At 38.5% G+C, this 27837-nt stretch overlaps 1 protein-coding gene across 2 annotated transcripts; it reads left to right on the top strand.

Moving 5' to 3' along the window:
* Positions 1-729: 729 nt before the first annotated feature.
* si:dkey-32e23.4 (dynamin-1-like protein) lies at positions 730-27837 on the top strand. Of its 2 annotated transcripts, XM_036578513.1 has the most exons (18): positions 730-883; positions 2595-2698; positions 3733-3874; positions 4678-4716; positions 5118-5164; positions 5375-5443; positions 5588-5674; positions 6891-7053; positions 8747-8867; positions 12569-12907; positions 15174-15294; positions 15681-15836; positions 19138-19227; positions 19360-19458; positions 20399-20512; positions 21418-21527; positions 21904-22063; positions 25717-27837. In XM_036578513.1, the coding sequence occupies exons 2-18, from the start codon at positions 2597-2599 to the stop codon at positions 25771-25773; spliced, it is 2016 nt and encodes a 671-aa protein (XP_036434406.1). In that variant the 5' UTR covers positions 730-883; positions 2595-2596; the 3' UTR covers positions 25774-27837. The 2 variants fall into 2 exon arrangements, with proteins under 2 accessions (XP_036434406.1, XP_036434407.1); XM_036578514.1 differs by lacking the exon at positions 4678-4716.

The raw sequence follows: 27837 nt of genomic DNA, 5'->3' as shown, positions 1-27837 counted from the left end.
CATTGGTCTTGCTGGGTCCTGTTCCACATGTTTACAGCCTCTGACAAACTACACAATATAGACAATGTAGTCTGTAATATATACCAATCACTGAGTTGTGCTGGTATGAGTGGATCAGACACAGCAGCGCACTCATACCAGCACAACACACACTACCACACCCCCACCACATCAGCGTCACTGCAGTGCTGAGAATGATCCGCCACCCAAATAATACCTGCTCTGCGGTGGTCCCGTGGGGGGTCCGGACTACTAAAGAACAGGGTGAAAGAGGGCCAACAAAGTATGCAGAGAAACAGATGGACTACAGTCTGTAATTATAGAACTACAAAGTGCACCTATATAGTAAGTGGAGCTGATAAAATGGACAATAAGTACAGAAACAAGGATTTTAATGTTATGGCTAATCAGTGTTTATTCCCCCCTTCTCTGTATATTTGAAAATATGGCATCTATATGGAAAATACTGAATACAAAACTGCTATGAATAATAATTAAATACAGATACAGAGGAATTCTCATATGGCTATTTAATTTTAAGTGGTAAAGGTCTAAACATGATTGTGGTAAGGGTCCTGATGCTGGGGAGGGGTGGGGCGTGGCGGCGATGACAAAACTGTGACTGGCAGCATCATCGTCCAATGAGCGAATAGTAGAACAGAACGTCACCAGGGCATTAGCCAATCACGTCGTCTGAAGCGGAGGAGAAACACGCCTAATGTTCTTTGACAGCCGCTGAGGGAAGGGCGCAGGGAAGATGAACCCGCTCAAAATGTCTTGAGAGCAGCTGTTTATTCCTTTTATCCCTCTGTTTACAATGTCGTCAGCAAGACCGTGAAGATTTGGTTCAAAGAAAGAAAGAAAAGCAGCGCGTCGCGTTCCGGTAAGGAGACTCAGTCAGCTAAAGTAGCTGTTATCTTGCTAGCTAATCAATTAGCTAGCTTAGCTAGCCAGCTAGCTAACGATATCTTGCCTGTTCTTCCTTCTTCAATTCAGCTAACAAGAGAGATAGATATCTCCCTATTCTGTGTCACATATCTGTACCATTCACTTACATTGTAGACATTATAGGGCAGGTAAGCTTTCTGGCTGTCTGTGAGGAAACGCTATTTGCAAGGCAGCATGTTTGTTTCTAGGTCCATGTAAGTTGGCCGTCTTTGGCTCGGGCTGTCAGTGTCTTGTGTTATGATTGTTTTCCACTGAGATTAATCGCGGTTTATTACAGACAGATAAGCTTGAAACCCCACTCACTGCAAAGGAGTGATAATTCAGTCAGATTAAAAAAAAGCATCTACCTGAAGAGAAGGAGGAAAAAGTGAGTGTCCAAAAGCTCCTCAAGTAGTGAACTGCAGTAGAACTTGACAGCAACTGTCAAAATGAACCAACAAGGTAGTTTGACTCGCAGAATAAAAATATGTTGACATTAAATAAGTGAATTCTATGGAGCCCGGCTGGTGGCAACCTGTATTAATAAAAATAATGCGTGGCCACGACTTAGTAAAGCGTGGGAGCAAGATCCTAATGCGTGGCCACGACTTAGTAGGCGTGGGAACGAGATCACGGCTTGCTAAGTCGTGGCCACGCATTAGGATCTCATTCCCATGCTATACGAAGTCGTGGCCGCAAATTATTTTTATTCATACAGGATGTCACCAGCGGGGCTCCGTAGGATTTTGTTGGCTTTAAGTAAAATGGGAAGCACGGCAATGAACGATAGCACATTTCAATGAATGAAAGCTGTTTACGTTGATCCAAAGAGAATTCCATTCCAGTTACACCCACATTAATTGCACTGAAATATTTCAGTTTTGTTCCCTCAACAACTGAGGTGACAATGTGTACTGACACTATTCCTTTTGATTGACTTTTTTTCGAGTGGGAACTGGACGCTCTTTGTTTTTCTGGCATCCTATTGGTCTGAAATCAAATGCTGAAGCTCAAAAGTGAGAGGTGTGAGCAACAGCACCACCAAAACAGAGTCAAATGAGGCAAATGTTAATGATAAAAATGGAAATAAACAAAGGTTTTCCTCAGATGTTGTTAAGTAGAAGTAAAAGTGTTGTCATTTTAAACTATTACTAGCAATTGTAACTAGTTACTCCTCCATCTGATTAGGGACCTGTTTGACAACCATGAAAATGGACATTTCTGAAATGTTATTTGTACATGGCTGACAAGAGCACAGTCAGATAAAGGGAACAGCACAGTGCCCAACCCATCACTGACTTCTTTAACCATCGAGGGAAGTGATTCCCCTCCACAGATTTTGTAGGGGAGCCTCTAATTGAAAGAACATTTGTTCCATTAAAGATGGCAAGATTGTGGTTGAGTCACATTGAGGCCCTTTGCTGACTTCCTATTATATAACTGAAACCCTTAGGCTTTGTATGTTTACTATTACACAACTGAGAGTAATAGCGAACGAAATATGATTCTAAAAGTACTTATTTTTGTCCCCCCTTTTTGATCTGTTGTGATCAGTGTTTGCGCATTGCATGTAAGCTCCTTTGTCCAAATCGTGAAAACAATCTGTGGAATTACATTCTCATTTTCTCTCTCTTTCTCTCTCTCTCTCTCTTACTCACTCGGCTCAGAGATGGAGACTCTTATACCCATCATTAACCGCCTGCAGGAGGTTTTCCTCACTGTTGGAGCCGAGATCATTCAGCTTCCACAGATTATGGTGGTTGGATCACAGGTCAGTGAAGTGTCCCGGTCAGGATTTGCAGAGCAGTATCTCTCTATCCACAGAGCTCTTGTTTGTCCATGTCACTGCAGTGAGTAGTTGCAGTCCGTGTATCACATACAGCTTGGAAGATGGCGTAGGAAATATTCCAGGAGACTTTGGGATATTACATTGCAGATGGCCAGGAAGTCTTGACCGGCTTAGTTCTAATTCCTTTTAAGGCTGAACAGTGTGCGGAAAAAAGTCACATTTCGATATTTTGTGTTTGTGATAAACATTGTGATATTTGGAAAAAACACCAAAAAAGTCATGCGTTTGCCCAGATAAACGATTTCCGAATGGACCTAATTATCACTGTAATGGAAAATGGTAATGGAAGGCGTGCTTTTAGAGAGGAAATGAAGGCAGTTGTTCAGTATTCTGACACAATATGAACTAAATACCTTGTTCCGGTTATGTTGCTAAACATTGCGATTGCAGTATCTTCCAATATAATGTGAACCTGTGATGTGACATGGTCAAGGACTAGCCTGTGTTATTTTTGGCCTATATTAGTTATGTTTGTTGGGTCGTGTGAATGTCTTGGTTCATTCACATGATTCATTGCACCAATAACATCTGTGATTGGTCAGGAATCTCACAACACACAATGAAACAGTGGGTGTTTGAATAGAGACTTATTGGCATTTAGCACATTTTTGCTAAATCCGTACTGGGAAGGCTGAAGTTGCCATAATGATCAAGTAATAATATAATTGTGGCAGCCCTGCTTCCTTAGAGCAAAATAGAAAAAAGATTTTCTTGTTTACATTTTTACATGTGTTCAGGGGTAAGAGATATGCTAATAGCTTTTTACCAGGTATATAAATTGTTTTAAGCTGAGCTTTAGGCACTGCAATATTGGTAATCATTTGTTAGATTGTTTCAAATCAAACTAAATCATACTTTAAAACAAAAGAGCTATTTATATAGGTTAATTATAAATATATAGCCTGTTTCTGGTATATGGAGTGTCTCACATAGTGTGTTTGTGATTGAATCTACAGAGCAGTGGAAAGAGTTCAGTGCTGGAGAGCTTGGTTGGACGTGACTTTCTGCCCCGTGGCTCTGGAATAGTCACACGTCGCCCTCTAGTGTTGCAGCTGGTGAATGTGCCTCCACTGGAGGAGCGTCGGAAACAAGAGCATGGTAACTACCAGCAACATGGATATTTATAGAACACTCAGTGTTTTTCTTTTGTTTTTACTTCTCTATAGTCTGTCAGTCTGTATGAGAGCATGTAGTTCTAACATCTCTGTGTCGTTTATGTCACTTTCTTTGCTGTTATTGAGCAAACATGCGAAATCGTTCAGAATTTTGAACCCAGTCACCAATTAGAATTCTATATTAATGTTATTAAAAGCCATTATGTTGGTTGGCTGGCCGTAGCCAATTGTTATCATACTGTTTTACTTAGCAGAACAATTACTTATTATGGTGGTTATTAATAATAAATGAAAGCAGTGTTTCCCCACAGGTCTGAAAGAAACTGGGAAACATCAGGGGGTTGGGGCAGGGGTAGAGGGAGTGACTGTGGGGTTGATATTCTAATGTGTAATATTTTCAAACTATATAAATTTTAGAAATTGTAGAAATCGGACGGAATATACTTTGGTGGCTATCATTATACTTAAATGGGCCATCAAAGTACATGGCCTATGTATGAAAAGGTATCATACTGTATTTTCACTTCAATTTATAAAAGCAAGAAGTGATTATATAAGCCATTAGAGTGATTTTATGCTCTCTTTGTCCATGTGATGCATTGGTCTCTTGTAGTTCATAGCAGTTAATAATCAGTACCTGTCATCTACGACATCTTGACCCTACTCTAATTCTGTATATGACTAATGTAGGTCTTGTAGAATATGGTTTGTTCTTTCTCTTCTCCTAACATTCTCTAGATTCATCTAGATTGCCCATTTCTGTCTTTTTCTGTCACTGTTTCACAGGAAATGGAACCAAAGCAAACTCTCAGTGCAGCTATCCAGGTCTCTGTGTGTAAAGAACAAACAAGCTCTATAATCTGCATGAACTTGTCCCATCTCATTCTGTGTGGCCTTCCCATAATTTCTTTTCTTATTTGTTTTATGTTTTCACCATTTATTGTGGATTGTCTTCACATCTGTGTTTACGTTAACTAACTAAAACCCTTTTTATTTGGTGTTTTAGCACATCTTTTATTGCTTCACATCACTATATGCGTTTTCGCGATTTTATCAGTTTAGCCTACCAATGACATTTTATGTTTTGCAATAATTTTTACATGTGTGGTTCCACTCAAACCCTGCTAGAAAGCCCTTATTCACAAGAAAGTGAATAAGTGTCCTTCAAGTTGTAGCTAAGTACCAAGAGGTCATGCTTCTTAACTCCTTTTTAATTTTTCTCCAAGGAATCAAAGCAGAAGAATGGGGAACCTTCCTTCACTGCAAAAACCAGGTATTTTAACATGCTGTCTTTTTCACCAGAAGTATTTTCCAGACTCTCAACCTGGATGTGCTATCGCTGTTGTCTTGAAATTTATTTCTTGTTTTGTTTGTGCTGGGGAACAGCGTTGCTGTGGAGGTCAGCTGGTATAAGTATATCCATCAATAAGTACGTGGAGAAGGGTTATTTTGCTGTTGACAGATTTTGTTATTTTCTTGACAGATTTTCACAGATTTCTCTGAAATTCGAAAGGAAATCGAAGAGGAGACTGAACGCACCACTAACAACAAGGTACAGAGGCCAGATGGCCACACACACACACACACATACACACAGGTTGGGATCATTTTCAAGGCCTACTGTCACTTCTATTTATTAGCTCCTTCCTCGCAATCAATTCTCGTTTGTTTTAATGTCCTCTGCTATTGTGTGTAGGGTATCAGTCCGGAGCCCATCCACCTGAAGATTTACTCCCCTAACGTTCTAAACCTCACCTTGGTCGACTTGCCTGGAATCACCAAGGTAACCTCAGAGGAAAAGAACTTTTGTTTTGATACTTTTATGATCAGGATTATATTGCATGTTATGATTGTCATATGCCTTGCAATATATAAGAAATGCACTGATTAACCGGTTATGTTACCAGTGTTTGGGTCGTCACTCAGAGTGGCCCATTACGAATTGCTAATTACTTCTCTCAGACTTCAATGGGATTACTTTACTGATTACTTTGCGGGAAAAGTAATCTCATTACTCATTGCCTCACTTCTAAATTACTCTCTAAAACTCACACAAATATGTATCACCTGGAAAGTACAAGAGAAACCCAACAGTTGTTTTAGTAGTTTATTTAGAAAGGTATAGGCAATCAGAATAAACATCAGTCGTTTAAAATTCACTATGCCTGTGTTTGCTCTGAACACACAGCCAGTTATTCTTGATGAAGACTATGAGCAGATGATTCTGTTTGAGCCAGTAGGAACATTTGAAAAACAGCTGCCTCCTATTAAAATCTTTACCAGTAAAATATTAAGCTTGCAATTTAAGTGAGGTTTGGTCTCTCTTTTCTTCAGTACAGGGACCTTTATTCATCAGTTTTATATTAGCAGGATTATGTGTTTCGACAGTTTGCTTGTTGAGTGTAATGTTTTTGCCATCGCATGTTCTCTGTGTCGCTCATATTCACACAGTAGCCCAGTTAGCTGACGCATGTAGTGCATGCATATGCAAATTATATACAAAGAGAGATAATAGAGAGATAATAAATAGAGACAAATTCTATGGTTTTAATGAAGTTAATGTTGTTCTCCTATAGAAATATATGAGTAACCCAAAGTTCATATTAAAGTATTTCTCTACAATTCTGGTGTAACTCCACCATGAATGGATTTGAAAAAACACATTTTAGACCAAAACCTTATCTCAACACTAACGTCTTAGGCATCAGGCTATTTATTAAAGACCTTTTTGTATAATAGCCTCCTGTGGGGGGGGGGTCTGGCGTCTGGTTCCTATCACCACCACTGTGAACAATATTGACTCTGTAAGTTTCTCTAGAAGAGAGCATTTCACAATGAATTTGTTTACATCGTAACCATTTAATTATGCTGAAATTTAGAAAAATATGGTGCCATGTGATTACAAGAATAAGCTAGGGGGATGGGGGTGTGTAAGAAGTAAATGTCTTTTAAAAAACATTTAAAAAGAGTCAAACACAATACATTACTCCACTCTACAGGTTCCAGTTGGTGACCAGCCGGAGGACATCGAGACTCAGGTTCAGGAGATGATTCTGTCCTTCATCTCCAACCCCAACTCCCTCATCCTGTGCGTGTCCCCGGCTAACTCGGACCTGGCCACGTCAGACGCTCTCAAACTGGCCCGTGAAGTGGACCCAGATGGTGAGGATCAATTTAGGCACAGCTCCTGTCTCCCTCTGCGGGGGCAGATGGCAGAAGCCTCAGGATCTATTATTCTGTCTGTGTTGAGTTTTTTGATGTAGACTTTGCTCTTCTGTTACACACACTGCCTGTACAGCTTCATGTTTCCCTCTCTGCAGTCTGGGCCTGAGCAGAGAGGTTTCTCTGGAGTTTTTCAGTTGGACAGACTGGCCCCCAGCCAGTCATCTGGCTATGCTGAAATAATTTTCCACAAACATGATATGTTTCAATTCTGCACTGCCTCTCTACCAAGAGTATAAATCTCATGATACGATTTTATAATGATTTTCTAGGTAAAACCCTCAAACTTGATGGTGTGAGGCAGAATTCTAAGTCCTTTTTTTTCGTCCAGTGACTCAATACTTATAGATGCTTCTTGGCTTTTACATTTTCCAGCAACATGTACTGGGTTATTTTCACATTCTGCTCTGGAGACATAATATGAAGAAGGAATTTTTTTTTCCAAATGACCCAAAACACCCTGGCTTTGTAGTTACAACTGGAAGAACTAGTTTCGCAGAAGTGGAACAAAAACAATAGAAACTATATATTCCTTTAGTACCTCAAAGTAATAGATTAAACCTTAAAGTAATCTGTGTTGAATAATAAGTCGTTACATATTTTCTATGCATTATTGTTATGCACAGAAGACTACTAAAAATGGCATAAGAGCATCACTGATATTTAAGAATACTAAGTTTCATGAATATGCATGAGTATGCAAATTACAGACACCTCCTTGCCTCACAGTTTCCAAACCCCGCCCTTCCACCACTACTCTGCAGGCTGTGCTTTAGCCTTTGGTGAATGGGGAATACAGACTGAGCAGAAACAAAGAAGCCCCAACCTAGCATTCATAATAAGAAAATAAATTAGAGAAATCATCAGTCATCTTTGAATCAAATAATAATAAATCAAATAATAATAAATGTCAAACCATAAATTGAACTCAGAACAGAATAGCTTCGCTCCCTCAGATTTGAGTCTTGATCCTCTCAACTTGCTTCTAATGCAGCATTCGTGAGCTCTGCTGTGGTGTGTGAAGCTGTAGCAATACTAACCTACCGCTCACTGTTACTAGGACAGTTCTGTACACCTATGTTTGACAGATGTTCATTAGATAGATGCGGAATTTATATTTCAGGTAATTTTAAATGCCAAGATCATGCATCTGTTTTAGCCAGCTGCACAGTACAAACATCTCAAAGGTTACGTTAGCTATGTTAGCGCAGGCCTGTTCTGTAGCTAGAAGTTTCCTACCACCATGCTGTAACTTTCTCATTAGCGTATTTTAGTGTATTGGACTGTGGTGGATTCAAGCTCATTCATGACATACAAAACTAAGCTGCTCTATAGCGCCCCACAAATCACTGTACTGAGAATGTCTGTGTTTTTAAAGGAAAAATAGGAATTCTGTGCTATGATAACACATTTGACACAATTATCAGTCTATATACTCATAAAAAGCCATTCAAGAGAAGTGAACCTTTAAAAAACAATGGGCACATACTTGATTGAATATTATTCTAATCTAATATTTCAGAATCAATCAGATCGATGCACTGCAGTGCACTTATGCATTTTCACACCTGTACTCTGAACACGCCCTGCTCTCTGATTGTATATGAGACTCTACATTTGTTTGTGTGGCCAGGTCGGCGGACTCTGTTGGTTGTGAGTAAGCTAGATCTGATGGATGCTGGAACCGACGCACTGGAGGTTCTACTGGGCCGTGTCATTCCGGTCAGACTGGGCATCATTGGAGTGGTCAACAGGTGAGAGTCCATTAACAATACACAGAAAATATATTCAACATTATTTTAGCTTTGAAAATGGCCTGTGTAGGAATTTAGGTAGATGAAGCTCTTGGGAGATAATGAGGCCAGAGAGAGATTTAATGATCGTAAAGGGCCCACATTATGGTTGAGGTTTTAAGCAGTGTTTCAGCTCTGAGTGCTTTTGAATGAGGCACATTTTGAATGTGTTGTGTGTCATCCAAAAAGGTATAGCTATGCAGCCAATCAGAACAGAGCTCATTTATAGAATAATAATATCGGTCTTCATGACACAGTACCAAAAAGTCTGTTCAATTCAAAGGGATAAAGTAAGATTGGCAAATGGTCATTTTAAATGTAGTTATGTTATAACTGAAGTTTGGGGGGAGGAACATGCCTGAAACCCCTCCTTCTTCCAATCTCACAACCTCACCTTCTGTTCTGGTGATGAAGGATTTACAATCCTCACCGCCACCCCATCTACTCCCTGTTCCTCAGTCCTACATCAGTCGTGCTACAGCTATGAGGGGGGTTTGGCCTTTTAGCTACAGCCAGAAACTGCGCAGAACTCCTGCCACCCCCCCTTTGGTCAATCACTCTTCCCTCATATTACCACCACCATGTTGAAGGCATTGAAGGCACTCACAAAAAAACTAATGTAAACTAATGTTATAAGTAGACCTTGAGAAAAGTACAAGAAAATACAAGAAAAATGTAGGATATGGGCCCTTTAAGTAAACGCTAAATCTGGTGTGGGGAAAGTACTGCTGCTCTAAGCCTTTTCAGGGTGTAGTTGCATTGCATTGTTTTTATACATGCATAATAAATAAGTAAGTAAGTAGTCTTTAATTTTAAAGCGTGAAAAAAAGTTGAAAACTTATTATTAATAATTATTAATTATTTCCTTGCTATCACTTTTCTTTTTCCCTGCCTGCTATCATTTACAGTGAATATTTTATAGAATTTCCAAATGTGCCATCCTTTTGTAAGTATGCCTGTATTCCCTAGTTATAGCTGTGTGGTGTGTCATTAGAGGAAAATCAATTTTTGATTTGTAGCTGTGAAGTATCAGCATGCATCTGTAAAATGAAGCGCTTAATCAATATTCTGAATGATTAAAGCCATTTATGAGTTTCGAAAGTGTCTAGGAGGGCCTTTGTCAACATTAGTGTCTTTGTCCGCAGATTTTTTCCCCGTTTCCTTATTCAAACTGTGCGCTCCTGCTGAAACGTATTTTTCCAGCTGTCCTTCTCGCTCTAGTTTCAAGCTCATGACCCACAGGGCAAAATGTCTACCACAGATATCCACCAGTTGAGTGGTGCGTTTGAGATAAGCAGCGGGTGCTTTTTTCCGCTGCGGCTTTTACACAACCCCTCTAGGGTCCTAAAGGAGAACAGGCTCAATTTAGCAGCACAGAAAACAGCCCTGCCTCCAATGACACTTCACACTGCTAACTTAATCGCAGTTAGCCACAGGCAAGCCCCTCTTGCTCTCAGCTGCTGCTTGATTCTCTGTCCTTTCCAAGATTTGAAAGTGAATGCTTTGCAGCCTTTGCGCTCAGAGGTTTGCTTTTTAATGAGAGGACCATTGTGGCACTCGAGCCTTCAAGCCACTTGAGAAGTCTCTTTTTTTTTTTTTTCCACAAGTAACACATGATACCAATACAAGCTTTTTGGCTTTTGCAGTTTCCAGTAGAATGCACTGGGGTGTTTTTCACATCCTGCTTTTCAGGCCTAAGTTGAAGCAGAGATTTTTCTATCAAATGACCTGAAAAGCCCTGGTTTGTGAGCCTAATAGTTTCTCTTTTTCAGCAGTGGGCAGTACTCTAAGTATCTTTTTTAGTCCTTTTAGGAAGCTACTCTAGTTTTATTGATTTAGAAATGCTTTTCTCTTTTGCCACTCTTTGAAATAGACAGTAAATAGCTAGGTACAGTTGTGCTCTTTTTTTCTGGAAAGAAGATGTGAACTGCTGTACAAAGGCAAAATGTAGCAACTGCACTTTTGGTCGACATTGATTTATCACAGAAATCATATGTCTGAGGATCAGCTTTGAACTTGTGATGAAACTCCTGGGTTCGATTATACTCTCTTTTTCGGGTGGTAGGAGAAATGTGAAATGTGAAAATTACTGTGAAGTCATAATCCATTATATCTGCATTTTAGAGGGGTGGACAGATCAGTGGGGCATTTGGTTTTGTTCTTAAGATCACTGAAGTTTGAACATTGTGTTTTCTAAGCAGGTTACCTGGTGAAGAATGAAATTGTGGTGTCCACCTGTTAGGGTAACTGCGACCCTGCGACCCAGGAGGATAAGCAGCTTTGAGAATGCCTGTGTGTGTTTTACATAGCCATCACCATTATCCACATCTATGAAGAAATGCTGAATTTTGGAAAGAAGTTGTCACTTGCCATCACGTTAGCTGTTGTGGTGGGAATTTTAATCTGAACTTGGATGTTTCAGTTGACAAATTCTGATATAATCTGATTTGTTGCAGTTTGATGCAGAGTGACAAAGTGAGTTGTTTTGGTATTAATTGTGGATATTTGAAAATTTGACTGTCTGGTGGTTTGTTAAAATGGAAAAGATGCAAAACAATCTCCATGGCAAGTTGCCACTTGGGCAGCTTCACCTCTGGGTCAGTTTTACACTTTTGTTTGTCACACATAAGGACCTACATGATGCATATTTTTGTATGCATACTTGGTTGTGTTATTAGACAACATGAGACACTAGTAAGGCACATAGAACATAAATATATGTTGTATTTATATACAAAGATACATCTATACACAAATGCACACAAAGTACACATATTCCCAAGTAGATGTGCGGGAAAATGATATTGTATCATGACTATTCTGTGATGTATTGTGGATATTGTCCGTACTTAAAGAACACTGCATGTGTCTTTATAATGAGAGCGTAATTAGGCCTGTTTAACTGTATTTACTGCAGAACCATACGCAAAATATTGATTCAAAATCAGTGTTTATAGTTTTTGAGAGTGCTTTTAAATGGAGCACTGGTAGGGCTTTTGTCTGTACCAACTTACCAAACCTCAGAAAAACAAATTATTTTGATATTGTACTTTTCACCACAGAGCATGATATTGAAGCCATATATATATATATATATCGCTACTGTAGGTGGAAAACCTTGCATCTCCATTTTTGTCATTTTTCAGTTTTGGACATAATCTGAAAATGCCTGTTGTCCTCTACATTCTGTGTAAATTTCATGATGAATGAACCAAAAGAAAAGCTCAAAATTACTTGGGGAAAAAAATTCTGGTTCCAACGACTTCCATTAAAAGCAAAGTATGCTTTTTTTCTTCTCCTGTAAAGTTACTATTTTGGAGATACGAGGTTTTGTTCAAACAACAGCAATATATTGAATTAATGAAATGGAATTAAATAAAATCAAATTGACCTATGTTAGTTCACGTCACTGTTCATATTAAACGCAATTCATCATATCATATATGATTTAAAAGACAGAGCACCTCTTGTCCCATAATCTTATGATTTTGATTCACATTGGCTTTAAAGCTCTTCTGTGGTTTCACTCTTGGCAGAGTTCCTGCTCTTTGCCTTTGTACAGCAGTGTAGCCTTTGAGTCATCTCAGAAACTCCTTAAAGTTTAAAAGCTTTTTCATCTTTCCTTTACTTCACTTCTTTTCCCCTCACTTTTTCAACCCCAGGAGCCAACATGACCTGAACACCCAGAAAACCGTGGCAGACGCTTGCCGTGATGAACAGGCCTTCCTGCAGCGCCACTATCCGTCGCTGGCCTCACGATGCGGCTCGCGCTACCTTGCCCGCACCCTGAGCCGCCTGCTGATGCACCACATCCGCGACTGTTTGCCCGAGCTGAAGACCCGCGTGACCGTGCTGAGTGCCCAGTACCAAGCCCGTCTCAGCAGCTATGGGGAGCCTGTGGAGGACCACAGTGCCACCCTTCTGCAGATCGTCACCAAGTTTGCCACTGACTACTGCAACACCATTGAGGGCACGGCCAGGCACATCCAAACCTCTGAACTGTGAGTGCTTCTGGGTGAGGGTGGGCAATATGGCGAAAATGCATCACCACAATCCTCAAAGATGTCTTCTTGAAATATGATGCATCATTTTTAGTTTTTATTAGGTTTGCCTATAAAATGCACCTGTAGAACAGTAATGCTACATTTAAAAAGGCTATGAAGAATGAATGATTTAGGAAGGACCTGGAGGAAAAATCCACCAATTGGTAAATTAAAGAGTATTGGAACAGAAGGCTGACATCCAATCAGATACTTATTAGAGCAGTTTATGCAGTTACTATACACTGGTTGTTGTTGTCATTGTTGTTTACAGGTTCTCTATGATTGATCTAAGGCAGGGGTCGGCAACATGTGGCTCAGGAGTCGTATGCGGCTGTTTTACTGCGCTGTTGCAGCGCTACAGCAAAATCCGTTTTTAAGTTAAAATAAAATGATCCTCCTTTGCAGTGAAATAAAGCTCTGCTGATCTTTCTAACACAGTTTTAAAAATAAGTGTTCGTAAATGCTGGAGTTAATGTAGCCTATAACTGCTAATTCACTCTTTAACCCTGAAGGTTGGTGCGCTGACTGCTGGTCACAGCAATGCAGACAACAATCTTGCCTAGCTAGTAGCTAACGAAAAGGCAAAGAGAGAGATTTAAGACGAACATCGTTAATTCAGAGGCAAATGGACTTATTTGCTTTTATAATCACTCCAGCTGGTTTCCTGATACCTTTAATCTGCAATGAGAAACTGTCAAACACTAAAAAGTCACGAAGATGAAGTCAGCTTCTCATCTGAATTTTCTGTTCCACCTTAAATGCTGCAGCAGTTATGTTCTGGTGCCTCAGGCACTATTTAAAGTGGAACGGGAAAATTCGAACAAGAAGCTGGAGATTGAGAAGCGACTTCAGCCTCGTAAAAAATCAAACGTTAAGAGACATTTTACAAAAAAGTGTTTCTTGCCAGAGATCTGAGAAAAGTGGCTATAGCTGAGCTAAAGCTTAAAGCAAGGTAAGTCTGCGTTTTCGTTCATATTTTTAACCTATGCTAATACATCAGCACATACTGAGACATATTTAAAGCCAAGATGGTAAAATGGACATAAAATGTTGTGGCTCTCTAGGTGGTTGGATTTTTGTTAAAAGAACAAAGTGGCTCTTCTTAACATTTGAGTTGCCGACCCCTGAGCTTGGGTTTTTTTTTAATGATGCATGAAGTTCTTCAGTTCTAGAAGTATTAGCAATACTCACCAAATACTTGATAATGAGGGTTTTGCCTTTGAGCATGTTTGAGAATGTTTGGCCCTCCAGAAATGTACCCTGACCCCACAAAAATATGTTTATACTACAAACCCCATTTCCAGAAACAATGGGACATTTTGTAAACTGCAAATGCAAAAAACAAGAATCTGTGATTTGTTCATTCTCTTGATCCTTTATTTAACTGACAGAAGTACAAAGAAAAGATTTACAGTGTTTTCATTGACTTAATTGTATTTTGTACTCTGAGTCAGTAGTACTGTTCTGTCTGAGCAGAGCCTCCTTTAGTGCCAGCTTGTGTTGTTTGTTCGTTAGAGCGTCAGGGTACACTGGGCTCATGTGACGTGGCATCAGCTGGTGTTGGAGCGTTGGTATTAGTGCATTTTTATGAGTATGAGTAAATGAGCATGGTACCTGATATCAGTATCGGTATCGGTGCGTCCCTAATAATCACAATATGCTATTTGTCTATATTGTGTGTGACCCAAGGCTCGTTATCATTAGCTCAGCTTAATTGCACTGGATTCAGTTCGACTGTTTGAAAGCATTAGAGCATGTGGGAATTGGCACTGGACGCTGGGTGAAAGACAGCAGAAATTTCTGCAGCAGGTCAGACTAATGACAAGTCTAAAAGAGTGCAATTTTGAGATGCTACAAAACTCAAAACTAACATCTCCATCTCTTCTCTGTTTCTAAACTGTATTGTGCGTTTTTTCCCCATAACAAAACTAGAACATCTTCTTTGCCTAGGCCTTTGATAGGTATTGAACGGCACTCATTTGCTGTTTGTAGCTGAGGGAAAATGACAGGCAGGTAATTAGCTAGAGCCCCAGGCCTCTTTACTTTCCCTCAGTACACTGAGGGCTAGAATTATGTTTCCCTCTCTGACTGGTGTCACTGGCTATTGATTAGTGCCATGTATGACTGCTGTTAAGTGCTGCCTGTTGACACAATCAGGCTAAGCGGTTTGCCTGCGGAGACACTGATCATCTGGTTGTTTTTTCTCTCTGTTTGTCTTGTACAGGTGCGGTGGTGCTCGGATCTGTTACATATTCCATGAGACATTTGGGCGAACTCTACAGTCCATAGACCCGCTGGGAGGACTCACTGAGCTGGACATTCTCACGGCCATCCGAAATGCCACAGTAAGAATGTGTCTTTGTTTGGGTGTGTGTTTTGCAATTGCTTGGCCTTTTTTTGTGGTTCATGCCCTTGAGAAAAGCTGCTGAACTCTTTAAATGTATTTTATTTTCATTTGTATTGGTCAGTTTGTTTTGTTTTCCTGTAGAAGCTTTTGAGCCTTTCGTACAGAATGTTTTTCATTTCTTTGTTTCATTTCAATGTTTTTTTTTCCATGTGTTTTGAAGTGTTTTCTCACAGATTGTATTGTTTTTGCATGTTTAAATCTAAAGATATACCTTTTGAGATCATTAGCATGAAACATGGTATGTTAACCATTTGAAATACCGTAAACAGTGGCCATTTTCTCGGTTGCTGGTTAATCGTGGGTAATGTAGTTCTCGTACCGTAGGGTCCACGGCCGGCACTGTTTGTTCCAGAGGTGAGCTTTGAGCTGCTGGTGAAGAGGCAGATTAAAAGACTGGAGGAACCCAGTCTGCGCTGTGTGGAGCTCGTGCATGAGGAGCTGCAGAGGATCATCCAGCACTGCTCATCTTACAGCACGCAGGTAACACGTCATGTAGCATGTAGGAACAGGAGGGTACACGTTTCCTCATATCAGTGACCGAAACTATCATGATTTTTGATATAAAACTGCAAAAAGTTTGAAGCACCTGAAAAAAATTCATTCAGAAAGATGGTTATTTGGTCAGTAAGTGTTTATAGATTAAATAGCAGTAACATTAATACAATAAGTTAAGTAGTAGTGTGTTCATTTAACCATTTCTATACTTCTCCTCAAGGAAACCTCGTATAAAACTCTTCACAGCACTGTGTAAAAAGCCCCATTGACACATAGACACATTGAAATTATTTTACTTCAGGTACCATATGCAAATATATATATATATATATATATATATATATATATATATATATATATATATATATATATAATCTTGTATTTCTGTAGTACCAAATTAAATATGAAATTATTACTACCACTAGTATGGGTGAGAAATATGGTACAGTATTTTAGGACATTTTCATGATGCACAAGACGAGTCACTGTATTCAATTTTTGTGAAGTTTAAGTCGTTGGAACAGGCAAAAAAAGACACTGTGCCACATTTGAAAAGTATGAAAATAAATGTTGAAATAAATATACTCATTTTTATTCAGTGTTTCACACAATGTGCTATACTAATGAAACAGGGCTAATTGTGCTCTCTTTGTAATGAACTATGAAATGTTTTCATTGTTATTTAAGTACTGACAATATACATGAGATACTCAGGGAAGAATATTGTGATGTAATCTATCACGATGACTATAAATATCGTCATATTGCCCACCCCAACCCCTTCTATTCACTCTCAGAAAAAAGGTGCTAAACTGTCACTGGGGCAGTACCCCTCTTGTCACTGGGGTGGGTACCCTCAAGTGTACATCTCAGCACCTTTAGTCAGGGAACATAATTGTACCGTAATGCATTAAAATTATATTTTCTAAATTGTATTGACTCCACACACCCCGTCTCGTCTCCAGGCTTTTTATTTTATTGTTCTGCTCTAAAACATTCGGTTATGAAAAGGTACAAATATGTACTTTTCACCTGGAAAGGCTGAGTTAAGGTGCACAATTGGACCTTAAAGCCACTGTTGTACCTGTGAGGGAACATTCACATCGTTTGTACCTTGAAGAACGAAAAATGTACCAGCACAGGACCTTTATTTCTAACAGTGTTGTTTACTGTTTAGATTATAACATTGTCAACATAAAATATAGCAGTAGAACGCTGTACAAAACATATGCATCAAATTCACTTTAAAAGCAAGTTACCAAACACACAGAGTGCACATGCTTAAAAATTTAAAACTGAATAGTCTTCATTGTGCTTTCAGATTATCAGGATTCACTGTCACTTTTAGAGACTTTCTCTAACTAGTATTCATTTCAGCAGTGTAATATTGTCAAATTCTGGTATAATTTCTCTGTGAAATTGTGTGGAAGGCACATAATTGCTTGTTTGCTCTATGCACCGTAAAAGAACGCTTGACTTAAAGCAGAAAATCCCACTTCAGCATGTCTTTTTGTGCTTATTTGCTTCACCAGAAGAAAACTGTGTGTTTGAATATGCTCTCTCTCTACAAAGCGGGTGGACTGATGCCTTTTATCCAAGCAATACACGTTGCCCTGGAAATCGAGGCTGTTTCCTGAGAAACTATCAAAATAACATATAGTGGTCAGTGTGATGCAGTGTGCATGTCAAAATGTTGCATCTGGAAACCAAAGTGAAAAGCAGCATCTGATCTGTGATCACAACTATTGGAGAACATGAGCATCATTAAACAATGAGAGGATGTCCATGAATGTCAATCGGTTGAATGTATAACAGAAATGTGGGTTGAAACTGAACACTAGCGATGCAGCAATCATGAATTGTTATGGCTGGTTTTGATGTCTTTATAGCCAAATTAGCCAATGGCTGATTTTAATTACCTTTTTTTTCATCTCAATCTCACACTGTGTGGGGAACACATGAAACACACTAGATTGTTTACCGTACTTTATATTAGCCAAGCTTGCAATGTAAGCATTGTTATTTATTGGGAATTCAAATGAGTTGCCTATTTAAATAAAATGAATCAAATTAAGTGCTACATTGAAAGTAAGAGGCAGTGGGTTGTTTAGCACAATGAGTCGTGCATAATTATGCTGTAACATTTTGGTGCAGATGTAGCAGCAGCGGTCATATACAGTGCAAGTGCACTCACATTATTTACATCATACAACACGGGTCTACCAATATACAATTAATATGTTGGCTTATATGTTTATATTTTTTGAGCAAGTATTAACTGATTTCAATCTTTAAAAATGATTGTTTTCATGAATATTTAATAAATATTATGTTGTATTATCACTATTATTACTATTAGTGATGCACCAAAATTAAAATATTATTGGCTGAAACTAAAATCAAATTTCAGGACATAAAGATTTGTTTGTTTGTTTTGTTTTTTGGGTTTCTTTGCCTTGCTTTTGAATAAAATGTAAAAAAAACAACAAATTTATGAGCAGTTATTATTGATAAAATCATTCTTTTCAAAAGGACAAAAACATATAAAAAAAGAAAATAAATAAAAACATTTCATATAAAGTAAATGTTTTAAAATTATTACAATGTGGGCCTACAAAATCCAGCGCCCTCAACAAACGTAAATGGCAATAAATGACATTATAACAAACTATTTCTGGATTTCATTACCATTAAAAAGATTTGTTAAGTGTTAGACATGACACCTGTTTAGGCCTTACGTAATGGTTTTTAAGTAATTTAGTAAAAATGCTATTTTTTAGCCAAGCTTTTTGGGCCAAATTTTCTGTGTATCCTTAAAACATACGACTACTGCTACTACTACTACTACAAAATAATAATAATAATAACAATAATAATAATAATAAAAAATCATCCAATTTATGTGGCCCAGGTTCATATCCCTTGCATACATCCACAGTCACACTGTCTTGACAGGAGGTGACATTAATTAAAATTCTGCTCTTCATCACTGCCTTATCTTTCTTTTCCTCTTGCCTGCTCTGTTTACCTTCGTTACACATTATCACTCTTTTGTTCCCTGCTTTCTATTCAAACACAGTGTCAATATTTTTAGACTGAGACTGCTGTGAGTACAGGTGTGCAGATAGCTGATAAAACCTCGCTTCCATTAGTATTAATGTATTGAGGGAACGAAAGTGTAGATTCACTCACATTTTAAATAATTGCCTTATTTGTACCTAATCTGTCCTTTTGTGAATAAGCTGTGTTGACACTGTGATCTTACATACTGTGTGTGTTTTCACAGGAACTCTTGCGGTTTCCTAAATTGCATGACTCAATAGTGGAGGTGGTGACCAGCTTACTCAGAAAACGTCTTCCAATCACCAATGAAATGGTAAGAAACTGAGTTTATGTACACGGACACAAGCTGCAGTTTTGGATCAAGACACTGGTCATCTGCTCTGCAGAACTGAGTATGGATTCTTCTACAAAAGCTGGTGGCTTTGTGTGTGTGTTTCTGTCTTAGGTCCATAATCTGGTGGCGATAGAACTGGCGTACATCAACACCAAACACCCAGACTTCACAGATGCTGCGCAAGTGTCCGCTTCAGTTAACAGCCAGCAGGTATTCATGTACACACAGACACATGCACACTTACAGTGACTCCCAGAATTATTGGTACCCTTGATTAATATGAGCACAAAAGGCCATGGAAAGTTGTCTTTGTTGTTTATCTGGTCTCGGTCTTGACTTGGCCTCCACTACTATTGTAGGGCTTCAGGCTGTGACTAAAATGGCCGCAGTCACGATCACAATTATTAATTTGCGAGTGATAAAATTAATCAAGTTGCTAGTGGTGAGAGGTAGCAACTTTAGATGATGAAGATGATTATTATTATTATTATTATTATTATTATTATTATAACTGGTAACTATTTATTACTATTTCTTCTATGGCAAATGGCAAAGCGAAAAAAAAAACCCAGATTTTTTCACACAATCAATGTCTTTGTCAGACGTTAAGAGGTCATGTGCTCAACTTCTTGGCTTCATGAATTTGCGTCACTCACACATAAAGCTCATTATGTTGCAAATTCTGCTATATATCTTGTTAATGAAAAAAAAGGGACTGAGTGTGTCGAAGACGTATGATAAAATGTATGAGAAGAACCAGGTTCGGTGGAAGGCAAAGATACTTAAATCACAGAGCTGATCTGAGGTGTTAAACAGCTTTATTTTTTTGCATATTATTATTTGGCACTTAAAAAAAGCTTTTTTCTTTTAGGAGCCAGAGGCTCCTTAAGCTAATTTTTTGTCTGGAGCCCTGCTACTACAGAGCCTCGGTCTTGCCTCTGTTGGTCTATTCTTAAATAAAATAAATATTTTTTTCAAAAACTTTTTTTTTGGGTACCAAAAATTCTGGATAGCACCTGTGTATATGTACACAAATACACCCCCCCACACACACACACACTTGAATCTGTTATTTTGTTTTAAAGTATTTAACACAGTCAGTCGCTCTCACATGTATTCACTTTTTTGACTCTACCATCCATCTTCTCAGACTGAGTCGCTGGATGGAGGGAAGCGATGGAAGAATGAGAAGATGCCATCAGAGGATAAAGGCCTGGTACCAGGTTTTGGAAGCCCTGCTAAAGCAGTAAACCTGCTGGACACAGTAAGAGAGCGTCCTAAGTCCAGCTTAGAACAATCTTCAGTGTTGAGGCAGTCTGCATGAGGCTGCAAGATTCATGTTTGTGTTTTATTTCATCCCCCAGCATTACAGGGAGTTTTTAACAAAGCAGAATTTGTCAGTTAATCAGATAACTTAAGCCCAAAGTTGGGATTGTCCAATGGGAATGCCCATCGTGTCCTCTTATTGGAATGGCTTGACTTCTGGCGTAATTTTTCTGGCTAACTGAGAAATTCTTCTTTGAGAAACACGTCCCGAGCAGGCTAGTTATCTTGATTACTTTACTGACTCAGGTGTGTTGAAACCTGGCACAGAATTCAAAGGTAGAAAAACTGGAGGACCGTGAATGCTGTATTGAACCACAGTAAAAAATGCACGGATATTCTCAGCACTTACATTTACACAAGCAGATGGTGTGCGGGTGTAAAGATGCAACAGTCTGAAGGTGGTGATTCAGCTGCATCAATTTTGGAACATTGGAATTGGTTGTTATTGATCATGTTAGTATTCAATAAAGAACCTGTGAAATTGTGGACAAAATCAAATCTAAGGCTATTATTTAAAAAAATAAGAATCCACCAAGAGCTTGGGGTCTTGTTTTACGGTCTGTATTCTACTACTGAGTCTATAGTTCCTTCAGTCATATTTGTGTATTTGTCTATTCAGAGTATTTTTTAAAATGGCTGTGAATCGTATCAAAATAATAATAATGTATAATAAGACGCATTAAATCATTGCTTGAATAATTTAATCTAATCATTGTAAGATCAGAGATTTGCAACTATAATACAGTGTTGTTTCAAAAGACATCATGCATTATGAAGTCAAAAATCATTTAAGTGTTAAAGTTGTTGCTTATTGGCATGCTTTGTTTGTTTTGGGTCCACCAGGCAGTGCCGATCTCCAGAAAGCTGAGCACTCGTGAGCAGCGGGACTGCGAAGTCATCCAGCGTCTCATCAAATGCTACTTCCTCATTGTACGCAAGAACATCCAGGACAGGTTAGCAGGGTCAACGTCACATCGGCCATACACTCCTATAACTATTTGTAGTAATGAAGCGTTAGGTACAGAAGTGCCTTATAAGACTTCTGTGCCATAAAAAATGCTGACTTTTAGGTCTAAAATAGGCCAAGTCCTTTAAAAATCCTCCTTTTACAGTTTATTCACTGGCTCGTAAACTTGAATTCCATTATTTCTTGCACTTTAAATAAATGGATGCTTCATTGAACTGGGCTGCATAAGTAACTACAATGGATCCCGCCCTGTCCTACCCACCCCACCCTCCTGCCAATAAATTCTCTCTACCACTTTCTTCATCTTTACCCCATCTTTCTCCCTTCCTCTCTTTCTGTCTTCCCTCTCTCTTGCCCTGCAGCGTGCCTAAAACAGTGATGCATTTCCTGGTGAACTTTGTGAAGGAGCGGCTGCAGAGTGAGCTGGTGGGGCAGCTCTATAAGCAGCCTTTGCTGCAGGAGCTCCTTATCGAGTCTCAGGACACGGCACAGCAACGAACAGAGGTCTCCCAGATGCTGGAGGTTAGTGTGTGCACATTATATATATTTATATATATATAAAATGAAAAAATCATATAATGACTCTGTAGTCATCTTCTTTCAATTATTTTATTTATTTATTTTTTTAAGTTCAAACATTCAAATTTGTTACTGTTTTGAATGCTAAACATGCCGTTCACTTGAATTGTGAAGAGTTTTGCATTCTCCAAACGCAATACAGCAGCAGATCACAGTCACTGTTTGGCCATTTCATATAGTACTTTGATACTACGAGCCGATCAGAACCAAGATGAAAATCTGCATCATCTCAAAGAGGCAAAACTGAGGCCGGATTCATGAAAGCGTCTTAAATGTGTGTATTTTTCTTAACTTCATTCTTAAGAAAAAAGTTAAATAACTTCTAATATACTAATAAACTAAATAACTTATTTAGAATTGTATTATTTTCTTTCCTTAACTGTTTTTTAATTCTAAGAACAAATGGTATTCTTGAAAATATTATGTTCTTAAGTGTTTTCTCAATCTTACAATAGCCTCACACTCGCTTTAGGCTGTAAGAGTTGCCAGAGTAAGCATTTAAAATTATTATGGACACTGCATCTGCTACTCCAGCCCATCCTCATCTGTCATCCCACAATTATCTTATTTTCCATTGAGGAATTTTTTCCTGTTGTCTGTTTCTTCCATCATCACCTCTAGTTCTCATTTGCTAACATTTTTTAAGTGCTTGGTTTGATGTTTTTCCTCCATTTTGCTGTCCTCTGCTTGGATTAAACTAAATAACAGAGATAACAATTTAATTAAAATTCAAAATGTATCTTGTGTCGTTTATGGTACATGGTAAAAGGCATAGTAGCCTACACAAGAAAACTATGAAGATTTTCTTTAAAAAAAAATCATTAAAAAGTATTTAAGATCTTAGGAGAATATTTGAGAACTTCTTAAGTGTTTTTTTTAGAATTGCATTTAAGATTCTTATAAACTTCTTACTGTTTGTCTTAAGAACCTTCGCAAGTTTTCTCTTAAGAAAGCTTTTGTGAATCTGGCCCCAGGTTCTCATTTACCTTTGTGTTCTGTCTGATGTGACAGCATTAACCTGTTTTGAAACCAAGCTCTTATTCTCATTTATTGTATGGAATTCAACAGTTTAAATAATCTAAGTAACTTTGCTACAGTATCGTTAATTTGCTAAATCAACTTAACAGTGAAACAAGGTATCGTTAGCATTAGCCAACAGTTACTGTAGTTGTAAGTGAGCAGTAAGCTTGATTTCATATTCACCTATGTGGATTTTTCATTAATAGCTGTTGAACAAAGGTTGCAAAAAGGACAGTCGGCTACAACTTAGTTTCTGTTAGAAACTGACACGTTTTTAACAGTAAGCGTTGATTTCTATCGACTGTCATAACAACAGTGAGCTTCTAAGAGACAGCTGACAAATATAGCAACAAGCAGTGTTCAGTGGTGGCCAAGCACACAATGTGTTTCTGAACCTGTCACCTTTTCACGCCTGACATTTGCATATCTACAGGGTGTCCTGTCAAGTTCAAACCCGTAAAGTAGAACAGAACTAGCGTGTTAGAATGATTTTGCACTGAGGGGAAACAAGAAACTTTGCTTTTTGTTATTTAGTGTACTTCCAGTCCATATTTCAATGCTCTACATATTAATGCAGTATAAATAAGAATATAAATGTACATCCAAAAAGCTCCTAGTGTTGTTATAAGCGACATCACCATTTGTTTTGAGATTTTATGCAACAAGTAGCACTAATGGTGAAGTTCAACGAGCTTCCTGACGTTCTCAGGGACTGTTATTAAACAGCACTCAAATGACAACGCTACAGAACTATAGCAAAGACCTTAAACATCTCTCTCAATACAATTGTTTTGTTATGTAATCGGAAATTATATGAATGTTCATGGACAGGTGTGCCACACAAGATTTCTCTTATACTAATTATGAGAAACGTAAGAGAGAAGGCAGCAGGATGACTTGAAAGCAGCAGCAACAGTAATGCAAAAACTGCTCTGCAGTCATCTGCGTTCCTAAACCTCACACAGGCTCCTCTGCTGAAAAAAGCAGAGAGATGTGCATCTAAAATGTGCACTCAAGCATTTAGACAAATCTGAACTCTTCTTGAACTAGTACTCTGGTCAGGCAAAAGAAAAATAGAGCTCATTGACAATAATTCAGCTCCACAAAGAGGGGTTGCACGTGATCCCTAGAACACCACGCTAACAGTGAAGATTGAAGGTGGGAGCATCATTATATGGATCTGCTTCTTTGCAAACGGTACTGGGGCATTACACGTCATTGAAGGAAACAGGAATGGAGCAATGTAGCGGAAGATATTGGATGAGAAATTAATCTCATTGGCCAAGCAGCTGAATCTGGGAAGAAGATGGCCGTTTGAACAAGACAACCCCAAACATAAAGCTGAAATAACTGAAGACTGGTTTCTAACAAATGTGAAGATGCTTGCATGGCCTAGTCAATCTATTGACATGAATCTCATTGAAATTCTATGGAGGATTTTCAAATTGCGAGTACATCAGAGGGATCCTCATAACCTCCTGGTTTGCCAAGATGGAATGGCCTAACATTGAACCACTGCAAAAAATTACTTGGACATCTTTAAGCTGTATTTGCAAGCAACAGCCTTGCAGTAAAGTATTATAAATTTGTGGTTTCTGAATACTTTCTCCCTATCAGTTTCATTTTTTCAAACTTTTCATTGATTTAATGCTTATTAACACCATCCGTTCATCTTCTAAGCCCTATGTGTCAAACACAAACACAAAACAAGTCAGGCCCATGACACAGTCCTGTTCGTCCCACGAAGTGATTTTAAGTTCCTATTCCTACTAGCCCATTTCACCCTGAGATGTACTACAGTCCCCAGCATGCACTACAACATAGTGTGTGTTTTGACCCCCTCCCCAGCAACAATCTATGGGCCAGCGGTTACACAAAAAGAAGATGCCTGGTGTCTTGTTCAAGCAATTAATAAAAAAAGAAGACCTAAAACAATTTATTTTTATTTAGAATTATTTTTGAATAAGTATTCAATGCCCATTTTGCTGTTGCAATTTTGGCATATTTCAAATAAACAATGGCCTGTTCATATTATGGCAAAATGTTAAGTAAAAATGCAATAAAAACACAGCTGGACCACAGATTTTTAATATGGCCCTTCTAGTGGTTGAGTTCGACACCCCTGTTCTAAGCCATGGGTCGCATAGGGTGCTGGAGCCTATCCCAGTGCTCATCAGGCGGAAGGCAGGAAACACCCTGGACAGGTCGCTAGTCCATCACCACACAGAAAAGAACCCTGGTCACCCGGCCGGGGAATTGAACCCAGGCCCTTCTTGCTGTACAGAGCTACCCACAATAAAAGCATCTACATACTTGCGGGAAAGTTCTATATTGTGTGTGACTGTAAGACGGGCAGGAGAGCTTATACAGTTTCTGGACTTTTCTCAACAGCAGTGCACATGTGTGTAAGAGCAGGGAAGCAGAAGAGCTAATTATGTCCCTGGACTGTTCTCAACAAAAGGTCTCATAGGTGCCTTCATATCAGTGCTTGCTCGTTCGCAGGATGCAGCTTCTCTTGTTTGACTTGTTTTTATCCTTTAATACAAACTCCGTTCCTTCTTCCTTTCTCTTTTCAGGCACTGAAGAAAGCCAACAACATTATCTCAGAGATCCGAGAGACTCACCTGTGGTAGCTGAGCATCCTCAGCAGCGGCGTGTTGAGTGCATGTGTGTGTACGTGTCTGTATGTATGTACCAAACGTTTCATATCTACGTCAAATACATATTTAAAGACTTTCAGTGAGCACATGCATCAAAATATATTTATGAACACATTTGTACACAGCATTTTTCAGGTACTTGATTCTAATGTATATACACCTGTTTCTTTAAATATGTATTTGAATGTGAGTGTATGTGTGTGTGAGTGTGTGTGTGCGTGTGTGTGTGAGTGTGTGTGAGAGTGCTTATGAGGTGAGCTGGAGTGTTTGTTTACCCATACTGTCGGCCAGATGGAAATCATACCACAAGCATGTCTATTCTGTACCAAAGTCTTAGGCATGCTGTGAAAATGCACTGAGCTTTAAAGGAGTACTCTAGAATGTTTCAAGCTAGTGTCTAGTGATGCGGTCATTTGCTACATTTGATCAGTATTGGCACCGATACTGATCTCATTAAACCAACCCACTATTGGTACTGTTTCTTGGAAACAGTCGCTCTAAAATTGAAGAGCGTAATTCAGAAACGCGATACATATCAAATATTTACTGTGTTTTTATTAATAGAACTGAATGCTCTACTTACAGCTAATAATCATGAATGATCACATTACATATTAAACGGATATTGGCCAGACATGACCGATGCGCTATCGATACTGAATTTTTTCCTGGACACAAATTGACGAGCGTCATTCTATTCCACAATGCACTTTTTTATTATTGGAACTGAAAATACTGCTAATAATTATAACTGTTCACATTACAGGTAGTCTTATTTTAAGAGATGAAACAAGTGTTTCTTTTCAAAGAAGAAATGCACCATATGTATCTACAAAGCACAGCAGCATGTCAAAATAAAAGCCCTCTTAACAAGGCATGAACCTGCATGGCACAATAAAAACCCTGTGCAGGAGAGCTTTAACTATTCTGTTGTGCTACACACAGCAGTTATTAAGTAACAATTTCAGGCTTTTACATTTCTGTCAATTTAAAATGAAAATGGTCAGATTTGTGGGTGATTTTGAGATAAGAACATAAGTTGACAGTTAAGATGACTACAGTGATCAGTTAGACTAAGTAACCCTAAAAAAAATGAAGAATATGGTTAATTATGAAGTAGTTATTGACGTAATTACCAAAAATTCTTAATATACATAGGTCATGTTTTGGAATGATACTCTTCAATTGTAACAGTACCTTATATGCATCTGTATATCTGATCGGTACTCTGTGTCAGCCAATATCCTGACTCGGTCACTTAATGGAAGTCAGTTGGCAGTGCTGAAGCAGCTGTCCATAGACTTCTACTATAGGTATGTTTTTAGCCCATGGGTTTGCTGTTCTCTTTTATGTACAGAGAAACATGGAAGAATTATTGCCTGTGTAATCGCCTAGAGACTATGTTGAAACAGTACTGGAGTATTCCTTTAATTATTAGGGCTCTGCTTCTCGATAGATACTTGGAAATTCCTCAAACTCACTGTAATTTTAGGAGCTTCTTCAGTTTCTGAAATCTGCTGTGAATATTCTCTTCATTTGCAGCCTTTCACAGCTAGAACTACACATGACCTTGACTAAAAAACCTATTTATTTGATTAGTAATAATGATAAAGATGATTCATTTTGAAATAGATGCATATGTAGAAGTTTTTCAGCAGCCCTTCCTATAATGCTGAACACGGACCAATCGTAGTTTCCCTGCCATCCTTAGCTAAAACTGACCAAGTCTGTGTAATTGTCCCAAAAAGTCTGTGCCAATTCCATTCTCATATTTGGAAGTGTCCTGAATATTATTAAACCACTTCTGGTCCTTGTGTTTGATAATGGAGTCCGCGTTCAAATACAGGGGAATTATTCTTGCTGCCTGGGGGATTCTTTATGTAGACTGTCGAGAATAAAGCCCTATAAACAATAACAAATCATGCAGAGCATTGATATTTGTAAAATGTCAGTAAATTAAGGCTGTAAATATGAATACAGAAGTGCGTGGTGTAAAGTTACTGGTGAATATTAATATGAAGCTTGGTTGTTAGAGCA

This window comes from Colossoma macropomum, unplaced genomic scaffold, assembly GCF_904425465.1.
Source record: "Colossoma macropomum unplaced genomic scaffold, Colossoma_macropomum, whole genome shotgun sequence".
Taxonomy (NCBI): Eukaryota; Metazoa; Chordata; class Actinopteri; order Characiformes; family Serrasalmidae; genus Colossoma; species Colossoma macropomum.
Note: the sequence above shows the minus strand (reverse complement) of the source record. Positions and strands in the feature narration are given on the sequence as shown.

Excerpts from the sequence above, each read along its gene's own strand:
- si:dkey-32e23.4 (XM_036578513.1), top strand. The coding sequence starts at position 2,597 with ATGGAGACTCTTATACCCATCATTAACCGCCTGCAGGAGGTTTTCCTC. Across the intron at positions 3,875-4,677 it reads GCGTCGGAAACAAGAGCATG|GAAATGGAACCAAAGCAAAC; the intron begins GTAACTACCAGC and ends ACTGTTTCACAG. Across the intron at positions 20,513-21,417 it reads CAGTAAACCTGCTGGACACA|GCAGTGCCGATCTCCAGAAA; the intron begins GTAAGAGAGCGT and ends TGGGTCCACCAG.